At 39.5% G+C, this 25,276-nt stretch overlaps 1 protein-coding gene across 2 annotated transcripts; it reads left to right on the top strand.

Annotated features, from left to right (window-relative positions):
* Positions 1 to 1,882: 1,882 nt before the first annotated feature.
* Positions 1,883 to 24,966, top strand: crtc1a (CREB regulated transcription coactivator 1a). 2 transcript variants are annotated; one of them, XM_040144667.1, is made up of 14 exons: positions 1,883 to 2,032; positions 4,357 to 4,473; positions 7,555 to 7,680; positions 8,836 to 8,897; positions 9,649 to 9,743; positions 10,416 to 10,501; positions 10,589 to 10,629; positions 11,112 to 11,302; positions 11,435 to 11,580; positions 11,873 to 11,965; positions 13,564 to 13,659; positions 18,584 to 18,667; positions 18,783 to 18,963; positions 19,901 to 24,966. In XM_040144667.1, the coding sequence occupies exons 1-14, from the start codon at positions 1,907 to 1,909 to the stop codon at positions 20,104 to 20,106; spliced, it is 1,650 nt and encodes a 549-aa protein (XP_040000601.1). In that variant the 5' UTR covers positions 1,883 to 1,906; the 3' UTR covers positions 20,107 to 24,966. The 2 variants fall into 2 exon arrangements, with proteins under 2 accessions (XP_040000601.1, XP_040000600.1); XM_040144666.1 differs by having other exon boundaries at positions 13,561 to 13,659.
* The last annotated feature ends 310 nt before the right edge of the window (positions 24,967 to 25,276 follow it).

Raw genomic sequence — 25,276 nt, 5'->3', positions numbered from 1 at the left:
ATCATTTTCTCCTGACTGTGATGAACCTATCATATAATTCACCGGGCGGAAGCCTGAAACAATATATGACACACTGCATATACCACGTCTTTCTCTCTCACCCAAGAGCTCATTTGTCTCCACGCGGGGAAATCTCTAACGGGCGAGTGCAGTCCATTCACCTTGCGTATCTACTCAGCTGGAAAGCGGGGGGAGACAGTGTTGTGACAGTATTTATCCTCAGTCAGCAGGGGAGCGCGTACAACCCCAGAGGAGGTAGACACTGCCGCTTTCTGGCCTAAGAGTTCATGTCATGAACATTTAGGCCAAGTGGGACCAGGAAGGTAAATCCTTTTCCATAGATAAAAAGGTGGGTAAAGTGAATTTAGGCTTATTCTCCAACACATGCATGATTTCCTCACAACCCCCCTTTTATATCTAATAACAACAACAACAACAGCAAAATAATAATAATAATAATAATAATAATAATAATAATAATAATTTCAAGCCTATGTTATTTTCTGCTGTAGAGTGTGAAATCGTTAGGGATATTGAAGAGACTTGCACGAATTCGTCTTCTTAAAAAGTCCGCAGTCCAGATGTGCGGTGGGCCTCCACTACACACCCGCGCCGTGACGTGAGCACGCAAAGCCCTCACCGTGGGAGCCGCGTCAAGTCAACCAGAGGCAACCCAGAAGACACCGGAAACCAAAACGAGTGTGGCTTCGAAATAAAAGCAAGGCCTTCATTTGTCCCAACACTACGAAATAGTTTCATTAGAAAAGCAGGTTCAAGAAAAAAAAAAAATGCCACTGGATATTAGTCAGGTTGGTTGATTAATTGACCAATCAACAGGCAACTGATCAAGTGCAGTCACTGTTGGTTAGATTAAATAAGCAGTTTTAAGATTTTAGTTTTGGCTGTGGTACCCTGTAATAGGCATTTGGCACTGCTTTGACACGTCTTGGTCTTACCTTTTGATCAGTTTATTGAAAAATTATGCTGAAGATAAACTTCATTTCACTCGCACTTATTGCCTGCCGAGGACCGCCCAGCAACGCAGCTCTTTGCAGATTCCAGTTCATGGAGTTTGCTCCACGGCAGATATTTCAGATGTGTCACAGCTGGAACGGCACAGGTGTAATTGAAAATAGGAATTAATGATTCCATTTAGGTGGGGCTTCTGCTCTTTGGTTTGCCTGCTCACTGCAATGACGTACCGGGATACATAATGGAATGCAGCCACCACTATATACTGTATCTGTTATTAGCGACACCTGTCCTTTTTTGAAATTTTTTTTATGTTGTTTGTTTTTTGTTTTTGAAAGGACCGACACATTGGTTTGGTTGTCCAAAACATGGACGTTGACCAAGTCTGGCTGCTCTCACAAATCGCATACATAACCCTGTATATAGTCATTTCAAGCAAACACTCTGAGGCGAACTGAACGTGCGATACCTGCCCAGCACAACCCAGCAGCGAGCCAGAGTTAAGGGCTGGTTGGTCGAGAGATTTCGACTTAGGGCGAGCTAAATATACGGATCGTCCTATGCTTCTCGGGAGCCGGAGAGGACCGAGAGAGAGCTGAGAGGCCATGGACTTCTGTTCATCGGGTGATCAGAAACGCGGCTCCGGTGGGATGTGCGCTGTCTTATGACTGTGTACGTAAATAAATGTTTGCCAACGTGGTTGCCATGATTACCTGATAATCCGCCAGTTATATCGGGGCAGTGATTCTGCGAGCCTTTTTTTTTCCCCCCCCCCTCCTGGTGGTCAAAAACCTCTTAACGCAGCTTTAAATTGGGTCGGCGGTTCGGTGTTTTGTTTCGCTTATGTCAACATCTCTGGCCGGAAGTGGGGCGTCCCTTATTTCGGTGCACTTGACGCTGACCATTGAAGGCAAACGGAGCAGAAGAGCGAAACATGGCGACTTCGAACAATCCGCGGAAATTCAGCGAGAAAATCGCTTTACATAACCAGAAGCAGGCGGAGGAGACGGCGGCGTTCGAAGAAGTGATGAAGGACCTCAGCATTACCCGGGCGGCGAGGGTAACGAAACGGCTCTTGTGTTTTCTTTTTTTTGTGTGTGTGTGTGTGTGTGTGTGTTTTGCTTCCCTCCTCCCCTCCCACACCTCCTCTTCTCCGCTTGTTTCCAGCGAGCTGTCAAATGTGCATTTGCGGCGCGGCGGCCGCACGCAGCCGGGGCAGAATAGGTAAACAATAACAAACGGCGCTTCCTGCCAGCCGCAGCCCGTCTCTCCCTCCGCGGACCGGGGGGGGGGGGGGGGCAAGCGCCGGCGGGAGGTGGCGGTCCTTGTGGCGGTAGAGATGGACGAGGGGGACCTCGGTCCGGAAAAAAAAGTTATTCCAATTTTTCTGTCCCACGCAAGGAGAGAGCGAAGGGGCGTGTGCGCGCGTGTTGGACAGTGACAGCGCGCCTCACACTGCAGCTATGCTTTTCAGAGACGAGGCAAAGCGGTATCGCCCATCCAAAGAGAAATATTATTGAATATTTTGAAATATTAAATAAGTTCCTTTGAGCATTGTATGCACGGTACTGACTTATGGTGAGGTGTTCGCAAACTTGTGTGACAGGTCCCCAGGTCCGTGTGCACCGCAACATGACTGACATGTACGCCAAAGATGAAGGCCACCAGATTACGTGGAATTTAAGCCACATACAGCACAGGCCTCCGGAATAAATCCAATGGAGGCAGGGCTTCAGTAGTGGTTGCTGCTGCTGCTGCTGCTGCTGCTGCTGCTCATGGAGACCTGACGGGCAGGCTCACTTTGACCGAGGAGCTGCTGCAATGCCGATCGTATACTGTAACTGTCAGTAGATAAAAGAGTGGAAGAGGAATGTGCATGTGGAAAAAAGTATCAGAATACATCCCTGCTGCTCCTGCGATATCGAGCTGCTGTAGGATTGTGTTTTCTCTGCCTTAAAACTGCAAATTTAGTCCGACCGACGGGCAAGAAAAAAAAAAAGAAAACAAAAAGAAAAATCAAACAACTCTTCCCACAAGCCTGTTCCACCGATAATATTTTAATGTGTCACAGGTGGAAAAGCACAGGTGCAAATAATGAAATTAACAATGGCTGAATTCCATTTAGTTGCCTCAGTTTCAGGGTGCTGGTGTTGTGCAGGCTCGCTCACTGTCACACTAACATGACTGATTGGGACACTTACACAGAATGGAGCCACCGCTGATAATATTAGTAGCACCTGTGCCTCTCCTACTGTGACAAGTCAAAATGTCTGCTGGGGAAAAGGCCTGTTCATAGAGCTCAGGCAGATGTTGGGTTTGTTGCAGGATAAACGACTACGACGACAGATACGATAGCAAAATTGTAATGTCTTTAATTTACAGGCAAACTAATGGATACAATTATTCATCTTGATTGGAGGCCTGCGGCTTCCCCTCCTCCTCCCCTTCAGCTCTATTTCTATGTACCTGTCTTGCTGTGGCCAACAAGACTAGGTCAAAACCTAGTATATGGCTGGACCGCCGCCTATCTGTTTGCTTCTCTCCTACTGTCTGTGCTCCCATATACAATATTTCAATACAGCCAAACTCCCAATAAAACTGTTCTCATTTACAAGTTTTTCTGTTTCTGTTGTCAGACAACGGAACAGTCATGAAATAGTGACTGAAACGTGGCCCATTAAAACTCCATGTTAACCAGCAGTCACTTGCAGGCCGTTTCCAAGCTGCTGCTCTGCACGGCTAAAATCCTGATTTTTATAACCACAACGTTGCCAGATGCATTTGTGAAAAAAAGTCGGTATATCTAGCGACAAAGGCGCTGAGTCGGAAGCACTGCCTGTAAGAACGCCCCCCTGATGACGTATTAGAAACTGTCGGTGCCAGTTTATTTTGAAAAAGTGACGGCCATTGGGGAAACTCCAACCGCCGGCTGGATGAGCAGTGGTGTCAGGTGTACAGTACTGTTTATCTTAGATAAATGGATGTGGTGTTAACATCAGCAAATGTTTGTCTCTTGTTTTGGCACCTCAAACAGGTGGTTAATAAAGTAAACATAAATCAGTATGTAGTTTTCAGTGTCGCTGTCTAGAGAAAATAATCACACAGTTATAAGAATTTAATGGGATTGGGGTTGGACTCATTGAAGGATGCATAAATGTCCCCTTTGCAGTTTTTTGCTTAAGAGTTTTTCTGCCGGAAATCACACTGAGCTGTTGATAATATTATTGACTACATCTTGCTGTTGTAGGCCTGTGTTGTTTTTATAGCCAATTTATTGTTTTGCTGTCGTTGGAGCAAGAACTTGCTTTGACTGAGAAACGTTCATTTCTTTTGTAAAGTTTGCATAATTTCATCCTGTCTTACCCGGTGTTGTTCTGTTTCCAGTTACAGCTGCAGAAGACTCAGTATTTACAGCTGGGACAGAACCGTGGGCAGTACTATGGAGGATCTTTGCCAAACGTCAATCAGATTGGAAACAGCACTGTCGATGTGCCTTTTCAGGTGAGCAATTATTTAAATTTTCTTTAGAACTTAGTATCTTTTTGTTAACAATTGAGCTGCCGTAGAAATGCAAAGTAATAGATTTGTCTTGAATGTTGGAAAGTGAACATTTATTTCCACCAGGTTTAGTTTTACAGAAATCATCCACAGCTGTTTCATATAAGTAAATATCCTCTCTGCCCATGTCTATGTACAAATAATATCCTACGATATTGATTCAGCCTTTGGCCACTCTATAAAAATGTTTACATTTGCTTTGTTAAACACTATGAGATCCCTGTTTCCTAGGCTCGATACTCTGCTATGCAGGAAGTGAACATACTTTGTGTATGCAAGCAACAAGAGTGCTTTGTTTAGAATAAATAGAACAGGGCAGAGTAAATATACCATACCACAGCCAACATTAGGTGTCTGTTTTACTACAGCATGGTGAACCACACTTTCCTCTATGCCCTTATCAGAGCTCTGTCCCAAAACAATAGTAAAAACATTAACTTGAACTTGAAACTTGAAATACAGTTAGGTGCATAAGTACTTGAACAAAGACACAATTTATATAATTTTGCCTCTGTATGCCACCACGATGGATTTGAAGCAAACAAATCAAGATGTGATTGAAGTGTAGACTGTCAGCTTTAATTCAAGGGGTTCAAAAAAATATTACATTAAGTGTCTAGGAATTACAGCCATTTTTATACATAGTCACTCATTTTCAAGCATAATTGGACAAACTGACAGAATTATAAATATAAGGATTATTTTTAATACTTGGATGAAAATCCTTTGCAGTCAACGACTGACTGAAGTCTGGAACCCACGGACATCACCAAATGAGTTTCCTCGCTTGAGATGCTTTGCCAGTCTTTTACTGCGGCCACCTTCAGTTGCTGCTTCTTTGTGGATCTTTCTGCCCTCAGTTTTGTATTAAGGAAGTGAAAAGCATACTCAGTTGGGTTGAGTTCAGGAGACTGACTTGGTCATTGAAGAATATTCCATTTCTTTGCCTTGTGAAGCTCTTGAGTTGCTTTCGCAGTATGTTTTGGGTCATTATCCATCTGTACTGTGAAGCACTGTCATATCGGTTCTGCAGCATTTGGCTGAATCTGAGCAGATTGTATAGCCCCATACACTTCAAAATTCATCCTGCTTCTTCTATCAGCAGTCACATCATCAATGAACTCCAGTGACCCAGTTCCAATGGCAGCCATACATGCCCATGCCATAGCACCGCCTCCACCATGTTTGACAGAGAATGTGGTGCTTTGTATCGTGAGGTGTTGCTTTCCTTCTCCATCTTCTTCTCTTTCCATCATTCTGGTACAAGTTAACCTTGGTTTCATCTGTCAAAGAATCCTATTCCAGAACTGGACAGGCTTTTTTTTTTTTTCTTTAGATGTTTCTGGCAAAGTCTACCCGGCCTTTCTGTTCTTGAGTGTTACCAGTGGTTTGCACCTTCTGGTAAACCCTCTGTATTTACATTCACTAAAGCATCTCTTCGTGGTAGACTTTGACAATGATACACCTACCTCCTCGACAGTGTTCTTGACCTGGCTAGATGTTTTTGAAGTGTTTTTCTTCACCAAGGAAAGAATTCTGTCATTATTGACTTTAGTTATCTTCTGTGGTCTTCCATGCCTTTTGGTGTTGCTGAGCTCGCCAGTTCATTCCTTCTTTTTAAGAATGTATCAAATTGTTGATTTGGCCACTTCTACAATTTCTGCCGTCTGTGTGACAGGTTTGTTTTGTTTTACAGCCTAAAATGGCCTCCTTTACCTGCATCGACACAAGATCCCATGAACAGCTACTAAAAACAAATACAACACTTGGAATCAGCTCCAGACCTTTTATCTGCTTAATTTGTCATGAAATAACGAGGGCACAGGCCACACATGGCCATGAAACGGATCAATTGTCAGTTGACTAGTTGAGCCTCTGAAAATGAGGGACTAAGTATAAAAATGGCTGTAATTCCTAAATGGTTATAGCGATATTTAAACCCCTTGATCGTGCAGCTGGAAGTCTATACTTCAATCACATCTTCATGGCTTCACTTCATATGCACTGTGGTGGTGTACAGAGGCAACATTACAAAAATTGTGTCTTTGTCCAAATACTTACGCATCTAACTGTATTTCTGACACAATACATTAACCACAAGTTACAATTGGATTAAAAGGAGACAGGAGCTGCTCCATTTTTACGTTTTTTTTTTTTTTCACTCAAAATCCATTTGAAACGATCAATTTCTATAGGCACCCAAAGGTACTGAAGTTCTACAGCAAGATAAGGAATTTCTGAAATATTAGCTCCTAGCAGAAATGTTCATCTAGCACTGCAGTGCACTAGGCTAGAAAACCCTTTTGTCCTTTATATCTTTATTGACAGCTTCCCTTGCCATCCATGCATCAGATAAATATACTGTACTAGAGATACTAGACATACGAAGCTGAATCTGTCTCAGACTCTCCCATTAACAACCCAGCAAAAGCCCAAGTAGGTGAAGCACTTATTTAAATTGTTCCACAGACAGATAATGATGGGAGTTGGAACTATTGTTTCCCTGTCAAGACTCAGTTCCCCAATGAATCAGCTAGTTTATGGTGGCTCTTGCAAATATTACTCAAGAAAATGCTTAAGGAAACACGTGTGATCAGAGCAAAATGGGCACTTTTCCATATCCTTGTATTTTTCATTTTTAATTTCACAGGCATTTTCCAATTTTCTCTAGTCTTTTTTGCCTTGAGCTCCGTTAAGTTTCATTTCTGCTCTACAAGCATCTCATTTGATGTGAGAGCTCAGAACACAGGTTTATTGTCTGTGAGCCAAGGACAGTGTAACTGGGGCCAAGAAAAACCTTTAAAGTGCAGGCTACATGAGATAGTGCGATACTATTCTTTAACATAATGACCTCAGAGTTTAACAAAGGATTTAGTTTTGTCTTCATTTCATATTTAAAACTGTCCAATTCAGTGGACTGACTACAGAAACCCTAACAGACGAAAATGGTGATTTTAACTGTGAGCTAATGTTCACAATTTCACAATCAGTTAAGTATAATTTTTTTCTGTCTTCTTTTGTCAGAATTCAGGGCTGGACATGAACAGGTCGACGCGACACCACGGGTTGGTGGACAGAGTCTACCGGGACCGGAACCGCATCACATCACCCCACCGAAAACCCCTGTCTATTGACAAACACGGACGCCAGATATCCTTTATTGATGTCTGTGTCTTATGTTGAGACTAATGTTAGCCACTGTTTCATTCTAATATCTTATTATTTTCTATCTGAGGTCTGATTTTCATTTATAAGCATTATATATGGTTAGGTGAAATATTTTCTTTTTAGTCCGTGGGCCATTCTAAGGGCAGAAAGTTGTCCAGTTTACAGCGACACAGGTTTTTGTAGATAACCTGGTTGAGTAGACCTCTGGTGATGTCAACAGACTTAAGCTACTAACAAGAGTGATAAAGTTGTAAGTTGCACTAACAACAAAATGAATGCATTAGCATCGTGGAGGTGTGAGTCATGCTCCATCTGTACACAACAACACAACCCTGAGGAGAGGTCTACTCAGGCAACATAAGGGAACACATCTGTGGACATCTGTGCAGTACAACTAGGTTCAACTGTCCCAACTACAGATCGGGTAAACATGTGTAGTTCCACATATTTTCTGGGATTTTGGTTATCTTAATATTGTGATAGAAAGTAAATTTGTGTTTCCTGGTCTTAAAGGCTGCTTTATAGTTACAGTAAGTGTACAAGCATATATAACATTAAGTATATAGCATTATAGTAAAATATATCATATATGTAATGCAATTCAGTTCAACAGAATCACAAAATACAGCTTCTAAAAACAGCTATTTGACACATTCTCAACAAAAACTACAAATCTTCAGTCTTAGACGTATTGATTTGGAGGTAATATTTAGATTTTGTCCTCAACGCTTTAATCGTTATTTAAGTCTGTGGATTGAGTCGGCAGGATTTTGCACCAGAACAGGTGCACCTTGTGTCTGCATAGAATCACTGAGGTCAGAAATGTTAGAGTTGTATTAGATGTTTCTGTAGCTGCAGAATCACTTTAATAGTTTTGTGCACGCTTGTAAATGACTTCAGTCTGTAATTAATTAAAGTCAAATTATGAATGTGTTTTGATGAAATATCAGACCCGGAAGTGAAACTCACTGTTCATTATTCCTCATTAAAATCACATGCTGGTTTGGTTGACGTACCAGAAGCACTGCGACTTTTATTATCTTATCTTCTTGTGTTTAAAGAATTCACAGGGATGAATGCATTGAATCTGCCAACCCTTTCAGTCTCCAGCTGTATTTACTTAACCTGAGATCTCACATTGACAGCTGTCCATATGGCTCAGTGTATCTGTCACCGCCACCTGACACTAGCTGGAGGAGGTAAGACAGCCTCTAAGGATGAAACATTGTCTCTGTATGACTATATCTTAATCTTTACTCTTTTTAAAATTACCATAATATATCCTTCCCATGGCCTCCCTTGGAATTAAAACTCATAACACACTACCTCGCACTTTAATGCATTATTTCCTAATCATGAAGAAGCAGGGTCGACTCAGCAGTACAAGACAAATTTAGAGTAAAGCTGGGAACACACTACAAGACTTTTACAATTCTAATTGAGTATGAAAACATATTGCACTATCACATATTTAATGAGTTACTTTCACATATTACGGTCATAGACAAAGATGTTCTGTTTGCTATAGATTTTCATCACAAACCATCACAAAATACATTCAGAATATGATAGATTCTTGTGTTAAAAATCAAACATATTTGATACACTATAGTTGTGATTGCTGTACTTAGTCTTACACTCAGTTTGGTCACCAAGATTTTTTAATCCTAAACCCTTGCAGAGAGCATGATATGTCAAAAGTGTGAATGTGTTGCCTTATTTTCGGAGACCAGTGGAGAGTCTCCCCGAGCTTAACATTTTGTCATCATGACTAAATTGTGGTGATAATTGAGATTTATTTCTTCAAATCTTTTTATTTGCTACAGAACTCTGTGGTTCACTGATATGTATTTTGTCTGCTTTTACACATATGCACACATATGGAAGTTGGATGTTTCTTTGGTTTTACTCTACATTGCTCTGTGTGACTTAAAAATCCTTGTGCTGCAGGACAAACTCTGACTCAGCATTGCACCAGAGCACACTAACCCCTGCCCAGCAGGCCTCTTTCACTGGAGGATCACAGGAGCTCCAGCCAAAACAAGGTACACATTATCTGAAAGAGTCAACATTTTAGAAGCTATTAATTTTCACTTTTGTTTTTATTAAGTTATCACGTATAAGGACATGGTCTTTGACATCATGTACATCAAATATTAAGCAAAACAATAAGATACATGTTAGGGTTAAGTGAAAAACTGTAATACAATAAGCTGTTACCACACATACACTTAATACATTAAGCAAGTTAATACATATTGTATAAACTGAGTCAACTTCTAATGTGACAATTCTTAACCAGACAGTTCTCTTATTATCTGCAGTAGCTGGTGGTGGTGTTGGTGGAGGCCATTTTGATGTAAACCTGTTTATTATTTTGTGGTATTTTGCCGCTTTCTCTTGACGGTTCAGTCGCGTGCCCTCCAGTGTTTGATGAAAGGGGTTTGAATTTGGCTTTGAAGGCAGAGGAGGACATTTTGGGTGTGACCCATTATTGCCACTCAGTATTTAAGTTCTTTTAAAAAATATTTTTACCTTCTAAAGTCACACTCCTTTGCCGCTCTTCTTCTCTGCTTTTTTTCTATTATCTTCTTTAAATATCAGTTAATCACATTAAATGAGGACATGTGGGCTGTGATTATTACAGGATCAAGCAGGCTGTACATCTGTAGACCCAAGAGACTGAGGAGATTTTTTTTTTTTCTCTGTCTCCCCAGTTCTCCTGCTCGCTGTACCAGGGTCTGAAGCAATTAAACAAGATGTTGACAAAGAGGGACAAAAACAGAACTGGGACTGTAAAAAGGTGGATCACCTACACACAAATAAGTGTTTCTCTGTCAGCTTTCTCTATCTCCACAATACTGTAGCTGTAATTTTTCTCCCCCTTTAGAACATTTCAAGGTCCAAGCCCTGCAAAGTTCCCGGGATCCAGTGAGTATTTTACTGTTTTCCTCATTTGAGCCATTCTGAGGATACTCTTTAGAAAGTCTGATTAACAAAATGAATTGATGTTTTACCTCTGGCTGTACTGTTATAAAATGGGGTTTGGAGCACCTAGGAAGCTTCAAATTACACACATCTGAAGAATGAAGATTGAAATTGAAGTCATCTGACTGTAATTAAACAAGATTTTCAATTACTTATTCCTGCCAAAGCAATAAGAGCATGGAGCCAAAGCATTAGCAAAAGTATCACTGGCCAAATTCACGAAGTCCAAATATCTCTGGAGTTGTTTGTCTTGGAAAACATGTTCAAGTGTTGCTTAGTAATCTGCCTAAGCAGCCAAATGTTTCTGTTCTTTTATTTTGTCATTGACACCAACCAGCTGATTCCATTTTTCAGAGCGTATTAAGCTTGTCATCGCCGTTGAGTTCACTGCACCCGTTTTCTTTTTTTTCTTTTTTTTTTTGCAGCATATTCCCATCTCCGGACCAGCAGCTGACCACTTCACTAAAACCAGCAGCCCACAACACTGGCGGCTCTCTGCCTGACCTGACCAACATCCAGTTCCCTCCTCCGCTGCCCACCCCGCTCGACTCGGATGATGCAGGAGCCGCCTCGTTCAGCTCCTCCAACAGCACAGGGACCCTGGCTAACACACAAGGTAACACTATGGAACATTTCAGATTCTCCTGTGATTAAGTGCATTATATCAGAATTTGGCACTTGTTGGACGCCTATTTCAGACTCTGTGTGTGAAAACTTTTTCCATATGCCGTTTTTGTGTGCTGGGTAGGAGTGAACACCCCTCAGCCCACAGTAACCATGGAAATGCAGCTTGGGCAGGACAACATAGTTCCTCTCATAATGAATGCAGGAGACTCCCACCAGCACCAGAACCTCCAGCTCTCCCCAGCATCTCCACCTCTCACTCTCTCTCAGGTACAGCCCTGTTCTCTACCCTGAATAAAAGTAATCATGCAAGCTCGATTGATTATTGTCTACTATGGAGTATTGCCACTGGTTCAGATTGACCCTTTGTTGTGCTAGTCGTCTTGTTGTGTTAAGGTTATGTTTGTGGTCATTAAATACCTAACTGGAACATTTTTTTTTATTGGGTAGGTGTAAAATAAAAGTGAAGCCGTCAGCTGAGCAGCCTACTAATTCTGAAATCAATGCATCTTCCATAAAATATTGGATCCTCATCCCTTATCTGTTGCTATACTCCCCCCAGGCGGCCATCAACGCTATGAACCTTGATCAGCAGTTGACCCAGTATGCCTTCTTCAACCAGCAGCCGTCGTCTCAGACTCACCAGAGCCAGCAAGTTAGTTTCCCTCCGCAAAAACTAACAAATATGCGAGCTGACATGGATCTCCAGACTTATTTTAGTTTGGGAAGAAAGCTAAATTAAATCGAAAGTAGGCAATCAGGATTTACAGTATATACTTAGGGTTAGGACATGAAGCACATTAATACATTAAAACACATTAAGCTACACTGAAGGTATTGACAAATTTATTTGGTGCTGTAAATGAGGCTAGCTGTCTTTTCTTTTACAGACTTGTGTCTTTGTTTTTTAAATTAGTTTTTCAGTGTTTGCCAACTGCTTGTCGATCACTTCCTTAATCCCTGCAATCTTGTGATCACATCTGTTAAAAAAGTTCAACCAGTCCCTGAACTCCATGCAAGAGTAAGCAGTTTTGTCCAATTCTTGCAATTTCTATGCAAAAAACAGTCACATTGGAAGAACAATTGAATTTGAATTTGCTTTTGAATGCATAAATTAATTTAATTTTAAACCGCTGTTTTAAGTCATTGTCAAATAAAATTGAACCTGAACCTCAGTCATTTTCTCTGCGGGTAGGTTGATGCCTAGAAGATTTTAGTAACCCCAGTGTTGTCTCCTTAAAAAACAGTTATTCCCAGATTGTCCTTTGCAGTTTTTTAGAAAAGCCTCTCCTGTGCAGTCAGTTCAGTCATTCATGTTAAGATCTCAGTCATATTTGAACGACTGTCTAAAGCCCTTGAGGTCTTTACTGGAGTTAGAACGACAGCATCCAGATGTGGGCAAATTGTGGATAAATTAGCAAAATTAACTGCTGTTAATGAATGTGATGTTACCAGACCTTCAAGTGATGTTTCTGTTGGACTAATCTTCTTAATCTCATATATAAATAAATTATAGTTGCGGAGAATTGTGATAGTAGTCTGTAAATCACGGCATATTACTAGAAATAGATTAATCTCAAATTACCAGCAAGGCACAGACCTTAGTTTCTGATGCGCTGTGGTTGATAATCCCTGTGACACACACTGCGATTCAGTCTCTCCCACACGAGTTGTGTTTTATGCAGGGGTCCCACAGGAATATAGAAAATCATTTTTTTTTTTTTTGAAAAAGTAAATGTTTTCATTAAAATCCAGAACCCAAATCCAAATCCATCAGTATTCCTCGGCTCTCTGGAAACTTTCCTCTGCCCTTGGATCAACACTCCACTCCAACACTTCTGAGGAAAACCCTTTAATGGAAAGTTGCTCTGATGTACAGTAGCAGCAGTTCATAAATGAATGATCTGACCATGATTTGTTGACATGGTCATGATTAAAAAATGAGACCTCTTTAATGACTTATTCTGAATAATGTTGTGTTTTCCCTGATACAGTTATTAACATTTAACCGTGGTTATCACATCTAATAATGGTATTTGATATTCATTTTGACATAAACATGTCATTTAAACAATGATGCTAACCAGGATTCCTCAGATCTCTTCTTTAAAGAGCTGTGACAGACATGTACAAGATGATACTTGATACAGATCCTGATGTGCTCTATTTGTTATAAGCCAGAATTAAAACTAAAAAGTGCTACTTGATGACTACATGTATCGGTTTATGTCTCCACTCTTTACCTTCCAGCAGACAGGCCTGGTCCACCTGCCGTCCTCCGTGAACTCCTGCTCCACGTCAGACAACCACACGTCCTCACAAACCAACGTGACCATGGACATGAACACGGTGAGCAGTGCATACATCTGTCTGCATCAGATCATTGTATCAGCGTGGTTTTATGACTGCAGCTGCTCGTGACGACTGGTTCTCCCCGGCTGCCTCTTGTCCCTCCCTGGTTCTGTCTTTTCGGGCGTCATCAATGTGTTGGTCTCAGTGAATACACACTGCCTTGTCAAAGTATTCAGACTTGTTGAGATTGTGCACACTTTGTCATGATATGAAGTTGTTCTGGAGTGCGTTTCTCGTGGAAAGAGTTGTCTGTATAAAAGTGTGCATGACAGTACAATTGTGCTTTCTCTTATTTAAAATGTATGCTTCAACACTAATCTTTACAGTTTTAGAATTTAGTTTTTTACTTTGCATGCTTTGCACAGAACTGAGACAAAAAACACGAATTAATGCATGAAATAAACGCACAACAAAATGTGCAAAACATCAAGGAATCGAAATGCTTTTGCAAGGAAACCGCGTGTCCTTCAGATTTTGGCTCTCGCTGCTCTACTTCTGTTGCAGTGGGAATGTGTTTGGATTACTGCAGAGATGAAGTGGCCTACATTCTCTTCGTCTCAGTTATAGACTTTGCAGTTTGGGGTCAAGTGAAACATTGTGAGAAAACACAGTAGGACTGCAGATTGGACCTAACATTTGGTTAATAATACCCAAATAAGAATCTCATCTATAGTTGTCTGTTTTATGTTTTGCACTGCTTTTATATCAGAGGTGGTTTTAGATGTGTTTTCCTCCATTTCTAACCCGTAAATTTTAGCTGTGGAGCAAATAGAGTTACAGCGAGGTAATGGAAAACAATGTCATCTTTCGGTTTCTTGAGAGTTCAAACAGGTCTACGGCACTAATTATCATTGCCGTAGTTTATATCTTTATCCAGAGACCGGCTTTATCACTTCCATATATCCTCTATCCATAGATTAGGAATGTGGTGATTTGATTTGAGTGACAAGAGATTAGCACTCTCATTTCATACACCTCTAAATCTGTATTACTCAATAGTTTATCTGTTATTTACTGTGATAGTAACTTTGATATTTTTCTCTCCACAGTTATGGCTGTGTATTTTCCAGTTGAGTCAAGTTGATTATGTTATCAAAGCAGAATTTCACTATGATTTTATCATTGTTTTGTTTTTTTTCAGTCTGTGCAAACATCCTCATTTTAGATTTTGTCGCATAAATACGCGGAAAAATGTGACAGAATAGATATGATAGAACAGAACAATAGAAAGCAGAGTCAGTTCTCTCTGATCCGCCAGTTTTAAAGGTATTCAGTTGCTCAGCTTGGAGTGTTGGCAATATTTTCCTCTTCTAATTAATACCCTGTAGTTTTCCTTGCTGATTTTCATCAGTTATTATAATCTCATTTCAGTATTAGATGCGACTAATGGGTTGCAACCATTAAAGACAGTGAATGAATATTTCAGTGATTTCTCAGTCAGCGTTCCTGCTGTTTATGATTTCCAGCTGAACTGATGCTGGGGAAAGGTAAAGTGGATAACTCACTGTAAGACTGTAAGACGAGCAGCACAGATACGTTTAACAAAGCTACATATCCAATATGATGAGCTCAATAACAGACAAACAGACGCCAACGAAGAGAATCCTCCAATGTGAATAACTCAAACATATCCTCTTGTATCAGGCCTCCTCCCTACAACAGTACCGCAGTAGGATCGGATCCTCTGCCAATCAGTCTCCAACCTCCCCTGTCTCCAATCAAGGTTTCTCACCCGGAGGCTCGCCTCAAGTAAGGGCGCGTGAACCAGCGAGCTGCTGGCTCGCTCTGTTTAAACTTCACCGTCCCCTGCATCGCAGTTCTGTTGTTGCCTAGTAGGACTCTTGTTGCCCCCCTACAGCTGCTTTTGTTGTGTCGACATTAGCAGATCTGGGCAAAAAAAAAAAAGTAAAGCATGTCGGGTTATTTCAAGCACTCGAGCGAGATGAATCGTATCAAACCAGGCTATTTTTTTCCTTAAAGTTAGTTCAGCAGTCACTTCTTTAGCTATCTAAAAAAACACACAAATCTTGGTCATGAGAAGATCCTCTGATATCAATATGAAACACAATACACCTTTTCCACGGCTGGCATTTTAACATGTCATAGCAGGAAAATTGCAGGTGTCTTTTTTCAACGAGAGTTTCCCAGCATGCACAATACCATAATTAATGTTAATAATTACAGCTGAGCTCTTCGTGCTCCGACATGATAAAAGGTCAAACTAAACATTGTCAAGTCCAAGAAACATTCTGGGAGAAAACCGACTTTGAAATGCTTGACATGTGAATTCACACAAGAAAATTGTATATCACACTTTACAATGTTATAATATGATTACAGTGATAGATGATAACATTAACGTAGTTCCTCTTTTGCCCGGATCTGACCATCAGTCTCTTTAAACACTCAGTGTCATTAATGTGTTGTGATGTAGCTGTGTCCCTAACCTTCCTTCTCTGCTGCTTCTGTGGTATTTGCGTTGCATCTCCACTGTTTCCTCCCTAGTCCTGCTATTTTAGACTCTGTGCTGGAATTTTTATGTTAATCAGATATTTGTGTTTATCGTGGGTTTGCACCAGCATGGGGATTTGAGTTAGCATGGAAGGGGAATCTGAATCAAAGTGTTTTTGAGGAGAAGCCTCGCAACAATCCCACAGTTGAATCTCAACAAACTGAACCTCGCTTGCAGGGTGGTGCTTTCAGATAAACTAAACACACCCAAGGTAAACATGGATCAGGGTTGTTGATCTGTGCCAGATTCAGTATAAGCATTTGAGATTTGAAACTCTGGTAAAGAGACTGTAGGTCGTTCACTGCTTGTAATTTTAAGGACAAATTGCCTAAATAAAACCTTGAATTACATGTTAAAATGTACATAATGTACAGTATTGAATTCAGAATTGAAAACATATAAAGCCTTCACTCAACCAAATTAGCAGGTAGCATTTTAAATAAGCACTTGCTTCTACTGAATTGTAAGTGTAACTTTGTATGTTTGAAATGCTGAGGAAGAGAAACGTGGCGAGTGACAGTGGTTATACAGCATACCCTGTGTGTGCGTGTGTGTGTGTGTGTGTGTGCATATGTACACTGTTGTTTGCTTACCCAACTCAATTCTTTCAAGATCTGAAGTGGCTCACTTGTAGTCCTGACGTTATCCATGGGCTGAACCACAACTGACAGGCTGTGTGCTCCATTATCCTGCTCTGCCCTGTGGGGACATCTGCAGCACACACAGATAATTTGGTTTTGAACTAGGAGGAGCACGGGCTGAGAATATGATCCAATTACTTATACATTAAGAGGCCACGATGAAATAGGAGAATTTCTGTTGCTGGTTCAATGGGGACATTCAAATGAGGAACTTCAAGAGAATTGGCTTGCACTGGATGAGTCAATAGAGGGAGAAAAAAGTCAGAAGGGGATTACATTTTCAATGATTCACTTTACTTTATGTGAATTTCATTCCATTTGGTTCGTGTTAATTAAAACACCAAGGCCAGAAGGCGGCAGAGCAAGCTCATGTGGAAGGAAGTGCCTTTTGAAAGTGAGAAGACCCCTTCCTTATCTTTAGCTAAATGAGTTTATAGCCATCTGCATTATCTGGATACTGACCTTTGGGATAATGGGAATATGGCATGGGATAGTTCTAATACATGTGATCTATCCAGTCCCTTATTTATTTATTTGCTTGTTTACCCACTTATTTATTCATCTATTTATTAAGTTCCATTATTTCAAGCCCAAAAAAAAAATTTCAGGTTTTCAATAATATCCATGATATTTTTAAGTATTCTGGAGATAGGAAAATGCACCCAAAGTGGCAATTGGGTATCTTGTAAGTAGCTCATTAAATTAATTATTTATGCATAATTTCTTATGACAGTGAGTGTATTCCTGCTACACATGTACATCACAGAAAAGACTGCAAGACTTTGCAAGTCTTTCGGGGACTAGTTTAATTTGCATTTATTATTGAAACAGTAGGCTACAAATTCATTGGTGTACCGTCACGTTTGTCTATGTCTCAAACATCCTTTGAGATTGAAAATGTTTCATCTGAATTGTATGTTTCTTTAGTGCTTCTTCTGTGTGTACCATCCCCTTTTCTGTCATTACACATTTAAGATGTGTAAATGTTAAGCACAGCAGGCTATGTCTTTTGCAGTATATACACAAATATTGTATCAAACACATACAGAACACTGGACGCATTAGCATACACAAACTGGCTGCGTATTAGCAAACTTTACTCCATAGAATTACATTTCCAGATGTTACGAGGTGATTTTAATCAGTTTGTTGTTTCAGTGTTGTGACTGCTTCAACTGCGTCCTTTTATGTTAAATGTATACAGTTGTGTACAAAAGTTTGGGCACCTCTGGGCAGATTACATATTTTATTGATTTTTGAACTGAAAAAAATGCAAATACAACCACTGCAGCAAACAGACTAAAATTGAGCCTTTCTCTCTTCAAATGTTAATGCACTTACTTTTTTTCCCCATGAACTTAAAAAATAGAAAAACAAAATAAAAAGTAATTGTGGCATGTCTAATTTTTTTCCATTTTAATGTTTGCTGGTGTTTTCCATTTTTTCCATTTTAATTATGTAATTTTTTTTTCATGAACTTGAAAAACAGAAAAAAGATATACACATTTTTTGAGGATCACAAAAAAAAGTAACAGAGCACCAACATTTGAGGGAAGGCTCATTTTTAATATCTGTTTGCTGCAGTGGTTGTATTTACTTCTTTTCCCTTCAAAAGTCAGCAAAATACATAATTTGCCCAGAGGTGCCCAAACTTTTGCATACAACTGTAACTTCTGCAGCCTGGTTGCAGAATTTTCATAGTGGTGGTCTGCACAAGGAGTATTTACCTGCGTTGAAATAAACAGATTTGGACTGTTTCTTGTCGCAGCATAACACCATCCTGGGCAGCGTGTTTGCAGACTTCTATGACCAGCAGCTCCCATCCATTCAGGCCAGTGCTCTCTCACAACAGGTACAGGCACTGTCTGTGTTGGACAAAAAGCCTAAACGCAATCACAGATGTCTGTTGCAGTTGCAATGGAAAAATGTTCAACAGTTTTGACATTACTTTCTGTTGTGATTGCCAGTTGGAGCAGTTCAACATGATTGAAACCCCCATCAGCTCTGACAGCTTGTATAACCAGACCTCCACCCTCAACTACTCCCAGGCGCTTATGATGGGTTTGACTGGTGGCCATTGCAACCTTCAAGACTCACAGCAGCTGGGCTACAGTAGCCATGGCAACATCCCCAACATCATTCTCACAGGTGCTGCTTCGACATATCGTGGCTTCTTGAGTCTTACTGCAAGTGGCTTGTTGAGGCACAGAACGGACTCTAAACTAAATAGACCAGAATAAAGCTTGTGCTTAATATGTACTTGCATGTCTTATTATAGTGACAGTTTTTCATTATAGACTTCACAATGAAATGATTCATTGCAGCGCTGTTATAATAGATTAGATTGTACCATATACCCAGTAAACTGTCTTTAAATTGCTCAGCATTGTTGTTAATCTGCCACTCATACAATGAGCGAATCTCTAAATGTGACTGTGACGGTGTGAATTCCGCATTACTGGAAAGTGCTGACATGTCCCACACTTGACAGTTGGCTGCAAAGCAGGGGGGTAGGGAGGTTATTTTCCAAATCTATAGGACTGCACATGAACCCTCCTGACACAGCTTTTATTCATTCTACAGTTTCAAAAACCTCCTCTTTGAATTGAAGAAATACAGTATACAGTATATAGATACAGGGCATGGGGAATCTATATAAATGAGATTGTCAGATTTTGTCGTGAATGAAAGTTACAGCAACAAAAAATGAAACTCAAATTCTTAACTTAAACCTTTGTAAATCTAGGGATAAACCAATTAGCCAATTTTATTTAACAGAATTTTATAGCCCCACTGAGTTTTCCCTTCAATTGTTTCTGATAATTAGCAGTGTCTGTTGTTAATTGCTTCTTTACTGAAAGGAATTATTAAGGTGTCAAGATGTCAGACCTCCTAAGTTATTATCAAATCATAACACCGACTTCTCGACATTCTTCTCTTCCTGTTGCCATTGATTTCTTTTCAAATTTTAATTAGGAAGTCGTCGCCACCCCCAAAAAAACCAAACTCACAGAGACAAATATCTGCCTACTAATGTCTTGAACTAGTAGTCCGTTTTTAAATTAGCTTTCTTGTTTCTTTTCAGTGAGTGGAGAGTCTCCCCCCAGCCTGCCCAAGGACCTGACAGGCTCGCTGTCCACAGATGTCAGCTTCGATGTCGACTCTCACTTCCCGCTGGATGATCTCAAAATCGACCCACTGACACTTGATGGCCTACACATGCTCAACGACCCAGACATGGTCCTTGCTGACCCTGCCACTGAGGACGCGTTTCGCCTTGACCGGCTCTAACCACTGCACGACATGCTTATGCACAGGTGTGTGAACTCTGCTGCCCTGGGGGGGGGGGGGTAAAACAAGGAGTAGATTTCTGGAGTATGTTGTCTGGGCTTAGCATCGATTCCACACCAAGCAACCCGGTCAAAGCCCACAAGAGAGCTTTTCAAAGAAACACTATTGTAAGAAAATGCATCGAAATGACTGCTGCCAGCCTCCCTTCTCTTTAGAAGCCGGAGAGATGAGTTACGACCAGTGACATACAAGTTACGGTATTAATCATGTTTGCGGTTCTGTCATCGAATTTTGATTTATTTCATACACCTAGTTTTCATTTGAGGGAACTTGATGAAAATATCATGAGGGCAGAAGGAGCCTGTTCTTTTATCTCTATCAATGACTGACTAAGTTATGTCCGCAGAGCAAACCCTTAAAAAACTACAGTATACAGCTCATCTGTTAACATAGAGTAGCTTGATGACTCAGAGGAAATACCTGTCAAGTTTATCCTCCCTCTGTGCCATACTGGTCATTCTAAGTAGTACATTGAGTACGGATATTAATTTTGCGCTAGTCCCTGTGTGGTTTGCTATAGATGCCAAAGTCAGGTCCAGTTTGATTTGAGTGAAGATGTAAAAGTCTTGAGTGATGACAAGTCATTATTTGCAACCTAAGTTATTTTTAGGAAATGCTGAATTTTGATTTTTTTTCCATAGTAAATAGCAGTCATCGGTTATGCATGAAATCACAAATCACTGTGCATACTTGTTTTGCCTTAATAGCTTGACATTTTGGTTTTCATGCAAAGATGACTACTATGTAAATGAGGAATAAGTAATTTCTATTGTTTTAAAGGTGGTTTGGCCAACTGTGTTCACAGTTGCATTACTGTAGTTGTACTTTTGAGGTGTTCTGATCTTTATCCATTACTTCATCCATTGTCACTACCATATCATTTTTCCACATTCATTTGTCAGTCAACTCTAAACAGATGAATGAATTATTTGTTAAGAAATAGATGTTTACAGGCTTGTTTTATTTTACATTTTACATGTACAGAATGTGATTAGATTTTGCGTAATAGTATCTATGCAAAACTACAGTGATTGATTTAGAACTGTAAAATGAAACAGATGAAATGAACCATTATGTAGAGGAAGCCAATGTGCAAGGTTCTTAGAGAATGCACAGCGATGGTGCCATGTTACATTTCTTTTGAAACTCTTTACGTTTTGCTTTCAGACAAGTAATGAGTAGAGAAAAAAAAGCTCGGTGAGTGTGGCATACAGTAGAAACTCTCCTGGATTATTCCCAAAGATGTGACCTCGGTGTAGTTGAGATATATATATTTTTCCAGACAATTGAACTGCCTCTATACTAGAACAGCATTGTTGATGCAATGAGAATGTATTTAGGTCACATCTGTACAGTTGTGTTGTTGCCATCTTGTCATCCTCATTGCCTCTCATACGTATCTAGCCTTTAGGTACTGTAGGACCAAAAATCTTTCACCTGTTTATTTTCTCCCTACAGAGGAGATGTGGCATACTGCTTTGAGTTTTATATATGACTGTGTTTGTTTTCCTCTGCACAACAGTGACACTGAACATCAGTTTCTTCATCGTGCTCGTGTTGTGTGTGCCCTTTATTGATTTGTTCCATGTGTCCCCGGTCTCGTTGGTTCTGCACTAATATGGCTTCATGCATTTGCTCTTTAAAAAAAATCTCAGTGAATGGATCCTTTGGATTCACTCACAACTGTGTCCCATACGTCATTATTGCACTTTTCGCATTTATTTAAAACACTGATGAAAAACGCGTACGAGAGTTTATATACCAAACCCCCTGTGACTGTTAAGTGCACTGGAACTGTTTGCCCTGTCTTTGATTAAACTTGCCTTCTTGTAAAAAACAAAAAAACAAAACAAAACAGATATATGAAAAAAAGCTAAATTAAATTATAGTTATTTTTTGAAAAGTCATATATAGATAGTCTATTTACAAGAGCGGTTTTTAATTAATCAGTTAGTATTTTGTTAGCGGTCTACTGTAACACAGTTTTTTCCGTAATTTTGGAAAACATTTGTATTTTGCGACAGAGGTAATCAGAGGTGTGTCAGTCATGTTCCTATGTTGCAGCTCTTTCTGCTATTGATAGCAGGTTGGAGTAGATAGAACTAAATGAACTATGTGTATAATTAATCACCAAATAGCAAATCAAAGGTTTATTATTAAAATGGTTAAAGATACAGGTAGAGTGTGATTTCTCAAATGAGTACATTCAAAATTTGCGGGGCATATTATTACAATACTGTGCCAGACGGGATCAATCGATCCCTGAAAAGTATTTTATGGAATCCATATAGTAATTCAGTCCAGTTGTAATTGTTATTAAAATGCCCATAAAATGAGTGTATTTTTTTTCTAGGACACTATATTGCCGCTTCCCATCAATATTCCACACTATTAAAAAGTCTATTCTGTAGCTGCTACATTGTGTCCATTGATGTGTGTCAAGGTCCTCCTGGGCCAGTATATTTCACCATTATTCTCACACGGTGTGAATCAAAAATGTTCTGGGAAATTTGATCGAATCAGCTGAAATTTAGTTGTTGACCTTGAAGATTCCTTTTTGTTTGTTTTTTATTAAATATTCTAATGTTTTGGATGCATCATGTTTCCTATTTTTGATGCAGTGTTTTTTGCTTGTTTTTTCTATTTTAATAATTTTGTGACTGCATGAATCGCTGGACCTTTATGGCTTAGGTTTTATTTCTGTTAAAGGGTGCATTCAGCTTTGTTTGCCTAAGTGTTTTGTTTTTCGTCTGTGGTAAAATTGTCTTTCGTCTCTTTTTTTTATTCAGCATCATGTTTAGGCTAAGTAACTGCTACGTGAAGCCTAAAAGCATCAGAAATATGCTAGTCAGCCTTTTATGCACATTTAGAACCTGTTGTTTAGTACTATGTTTTACACTGCAATATACAGTATGTGCTCATTTTCTGTGCAACACCCACAGAGTTTTATTATGTCATGGTATAGACTAGCATTGTATATTACTGTTATAGGAACAATGTTTTCTGTGATTTATGTGATATGATGTGAAAGTGAGAAAATGCACTGAGAAATACTGTGCTGCAATACATCATTGTGGCTCTATATTCTCTGCTGGACCTCAGACTTTATAGTGAGCCTGACATCTGTGTAGGTCCATTTTCTTTTTTGATATGTATTTTTTTTACTTTTTTGTGGTCATGTAGAAAGCTCTGAATGATGTGTTGCCTGTTACTGCCACCTTTTTATGCATCAACGTTCAGGTATCCATTGGTGTTACACCAGTGTTTACAGAGACAAGAGTTTACAACAGAGCAATGTTTGTTTTTCTCTTCATAAAGTTTTTCAACTTAGATACTGTATCTAGAATAACAGACTACATATGAACCACGTGCAGCGTAGATTAGAAATGAATCAGTAATGTAACTTCAGTACTATGACCATAATGATATATTCAATTTCACGAGGTTTTGAAGTTCTATGAATTAATTATATTTCCCTCATCTTCTTTCTTCATCTGTATGCAATTCGAGGCCCTGAAGGCAATCTTTATTTAATTTACACTTTTATTCTGCAGAAATTATGTCCCATATCAGCTACATGTTATCAAAGGTTGTTTAAGAAAATAAGTAGTATTTAGATTTTATTGGATTTAGCTTTATGATAAATCTGTCATCAGCACTGTATTTTTTTTTTTTCCTCTGTTAAATCAACAGTTAAGACAAAAAAGCCAAAGTTCAAAGCAGCCATAAAATGAGAGAAAACTGAGACATTTTATCCTCCTAACTGTTGAAACCCATCTTCTCCTTTGTTTTTCAAAATACTTAACTGGGGTACGAATTATATCATACATAAACTATGAACTTATCAATGCACTGTTTACATTGAACATAATTACTGAAAGACTTGCAGCATAACTTGAAGAGATGTGACTGATATATCCTGTCCACTACCTGGGAAATCTCTTTTCTGCTTGATACTGAATCTCAAAATATTTCAGAAAATACCTTGACATCTTATGTTTTGCTTTAAATTAAGTATTTAGTTTTTCCTTTAATTTATAAATCTGTTGTCGAACACTATTTTGTAGTGAATATAGAGTAACTATATACATCATGTCTGAGAAATAACATACACATACAATAAGAAATAACATGAGAAATAGCAGATACAAACATTGTATAGTCAGGCTATATACACATAATAGAGAAAGAGAGAGAGAGATGTAGATTGTGACATTACATGTTAAAACACAAACTGAATCAGGAAGATGAAATTGAGTCATAATCATGTATGGTCACTCAGTGGGTTACCCACATCTATGAATCCTTTGTGTGCATTTTGAGGACAGCCCACTGCTGGTTTAAGCCTCATACAATGGCAGCTAAATTGTTATATAATGTATTTTGTTTCTGAGTCTACAGTGATACTATTCCAAACACTGCACATGCGTTCTACTGCCGTGAAGGGGGGGGGGCACTATGCTCCTATAGTGCACTCACAGCAACAGGAAACATTATGCTCATAGAATATGCAAAATCTAGCATTCTGCAGCACAGCTTGGCAAGTTGGTACTTTTTTTTAACTAACCCTTTAAAAAAAATGACTGGTTCAAACCTTTTTCTTCAAATTGTGTGTTTTCTAATTTAACTGTCAGATCGGACCAAAAGACTCCAAGTTGACTGTAAATGTGTGCTATATTCAAGATGAAATATGCTTATGTTTGAACTGTACCTGATGTATTTTTCTTGTGTGAAGGCTTACGTCTTTGTAACTTTGCATTATTATTTGTAAATGAAAGGAGAATAAATATATCTGAATAAGCAGAGACTTTTAATCTTATTTTGTCCTTAGGTGGACTACTAAAAGCACTGGAAAACAAAGAACTGAAGCAGTAGTAGCACGATGATTGCAGCCCCCATAACTGGCATAACTTGGACTTTCTCACCCACTGCAAAGTTTCATGCCCGGCATTTGCCCTGCCTCTCCCACTCTGTTCACACTAACATGAGTTAATAGTAGACATTTTGCACGTGGGATGGGTACAACAAAAGTAAGATGACTGGTGGTAAGATTTCTGTCTTTTTACACGAGGTAAGGGTCATGTTTTCATACTGTGGGCGTCAAGAAGCT

Source organism: Xiphias gladius, chromosome 14 (assembly GCF_016859285.1).
Source record: "Xiphias gladius isolate SHS-SW01 ecotype Sanya breed wild chromosome 14, ASM1685928v1, whole genome shotgun sequence".
Taxonomy (NCBI): Eukaryota; Metazoa; Chordata; class Actinopteri; order Istiophoriformes; family Xiphiidae; genus Xiphias; species Xiphias gladius.
Note: the sequence above shows the minus strand (reverse complement) of the source record. Positions and strands in the feature narration are given on the sequence as shown.

Excerpts from the sequence above, each read along its gene's own strand:
- crtc1a (XM_040144666.1), top strand. The coding sequence starts at position 1,907 with ATGGCGACTTCGAACAATCCGCGGAAATTCAGCGAGAAAATCGCTTTA. Across the intron at positions 11,303-11,434 it reads GACCCTGGCTAACACACAAG|GAGTGAACACCCCTCAGCCC; the intron begins GTAACACTATGG and ends TGTGCTGGGTAG. Across the intron at positions 13,660-18,583 it reads TGACCATGGACATGAACACG|CATAACACCATCCTGGGCAG; the intron begins GTGAGCAGTGCA and ends TTCTTGTCGCAG.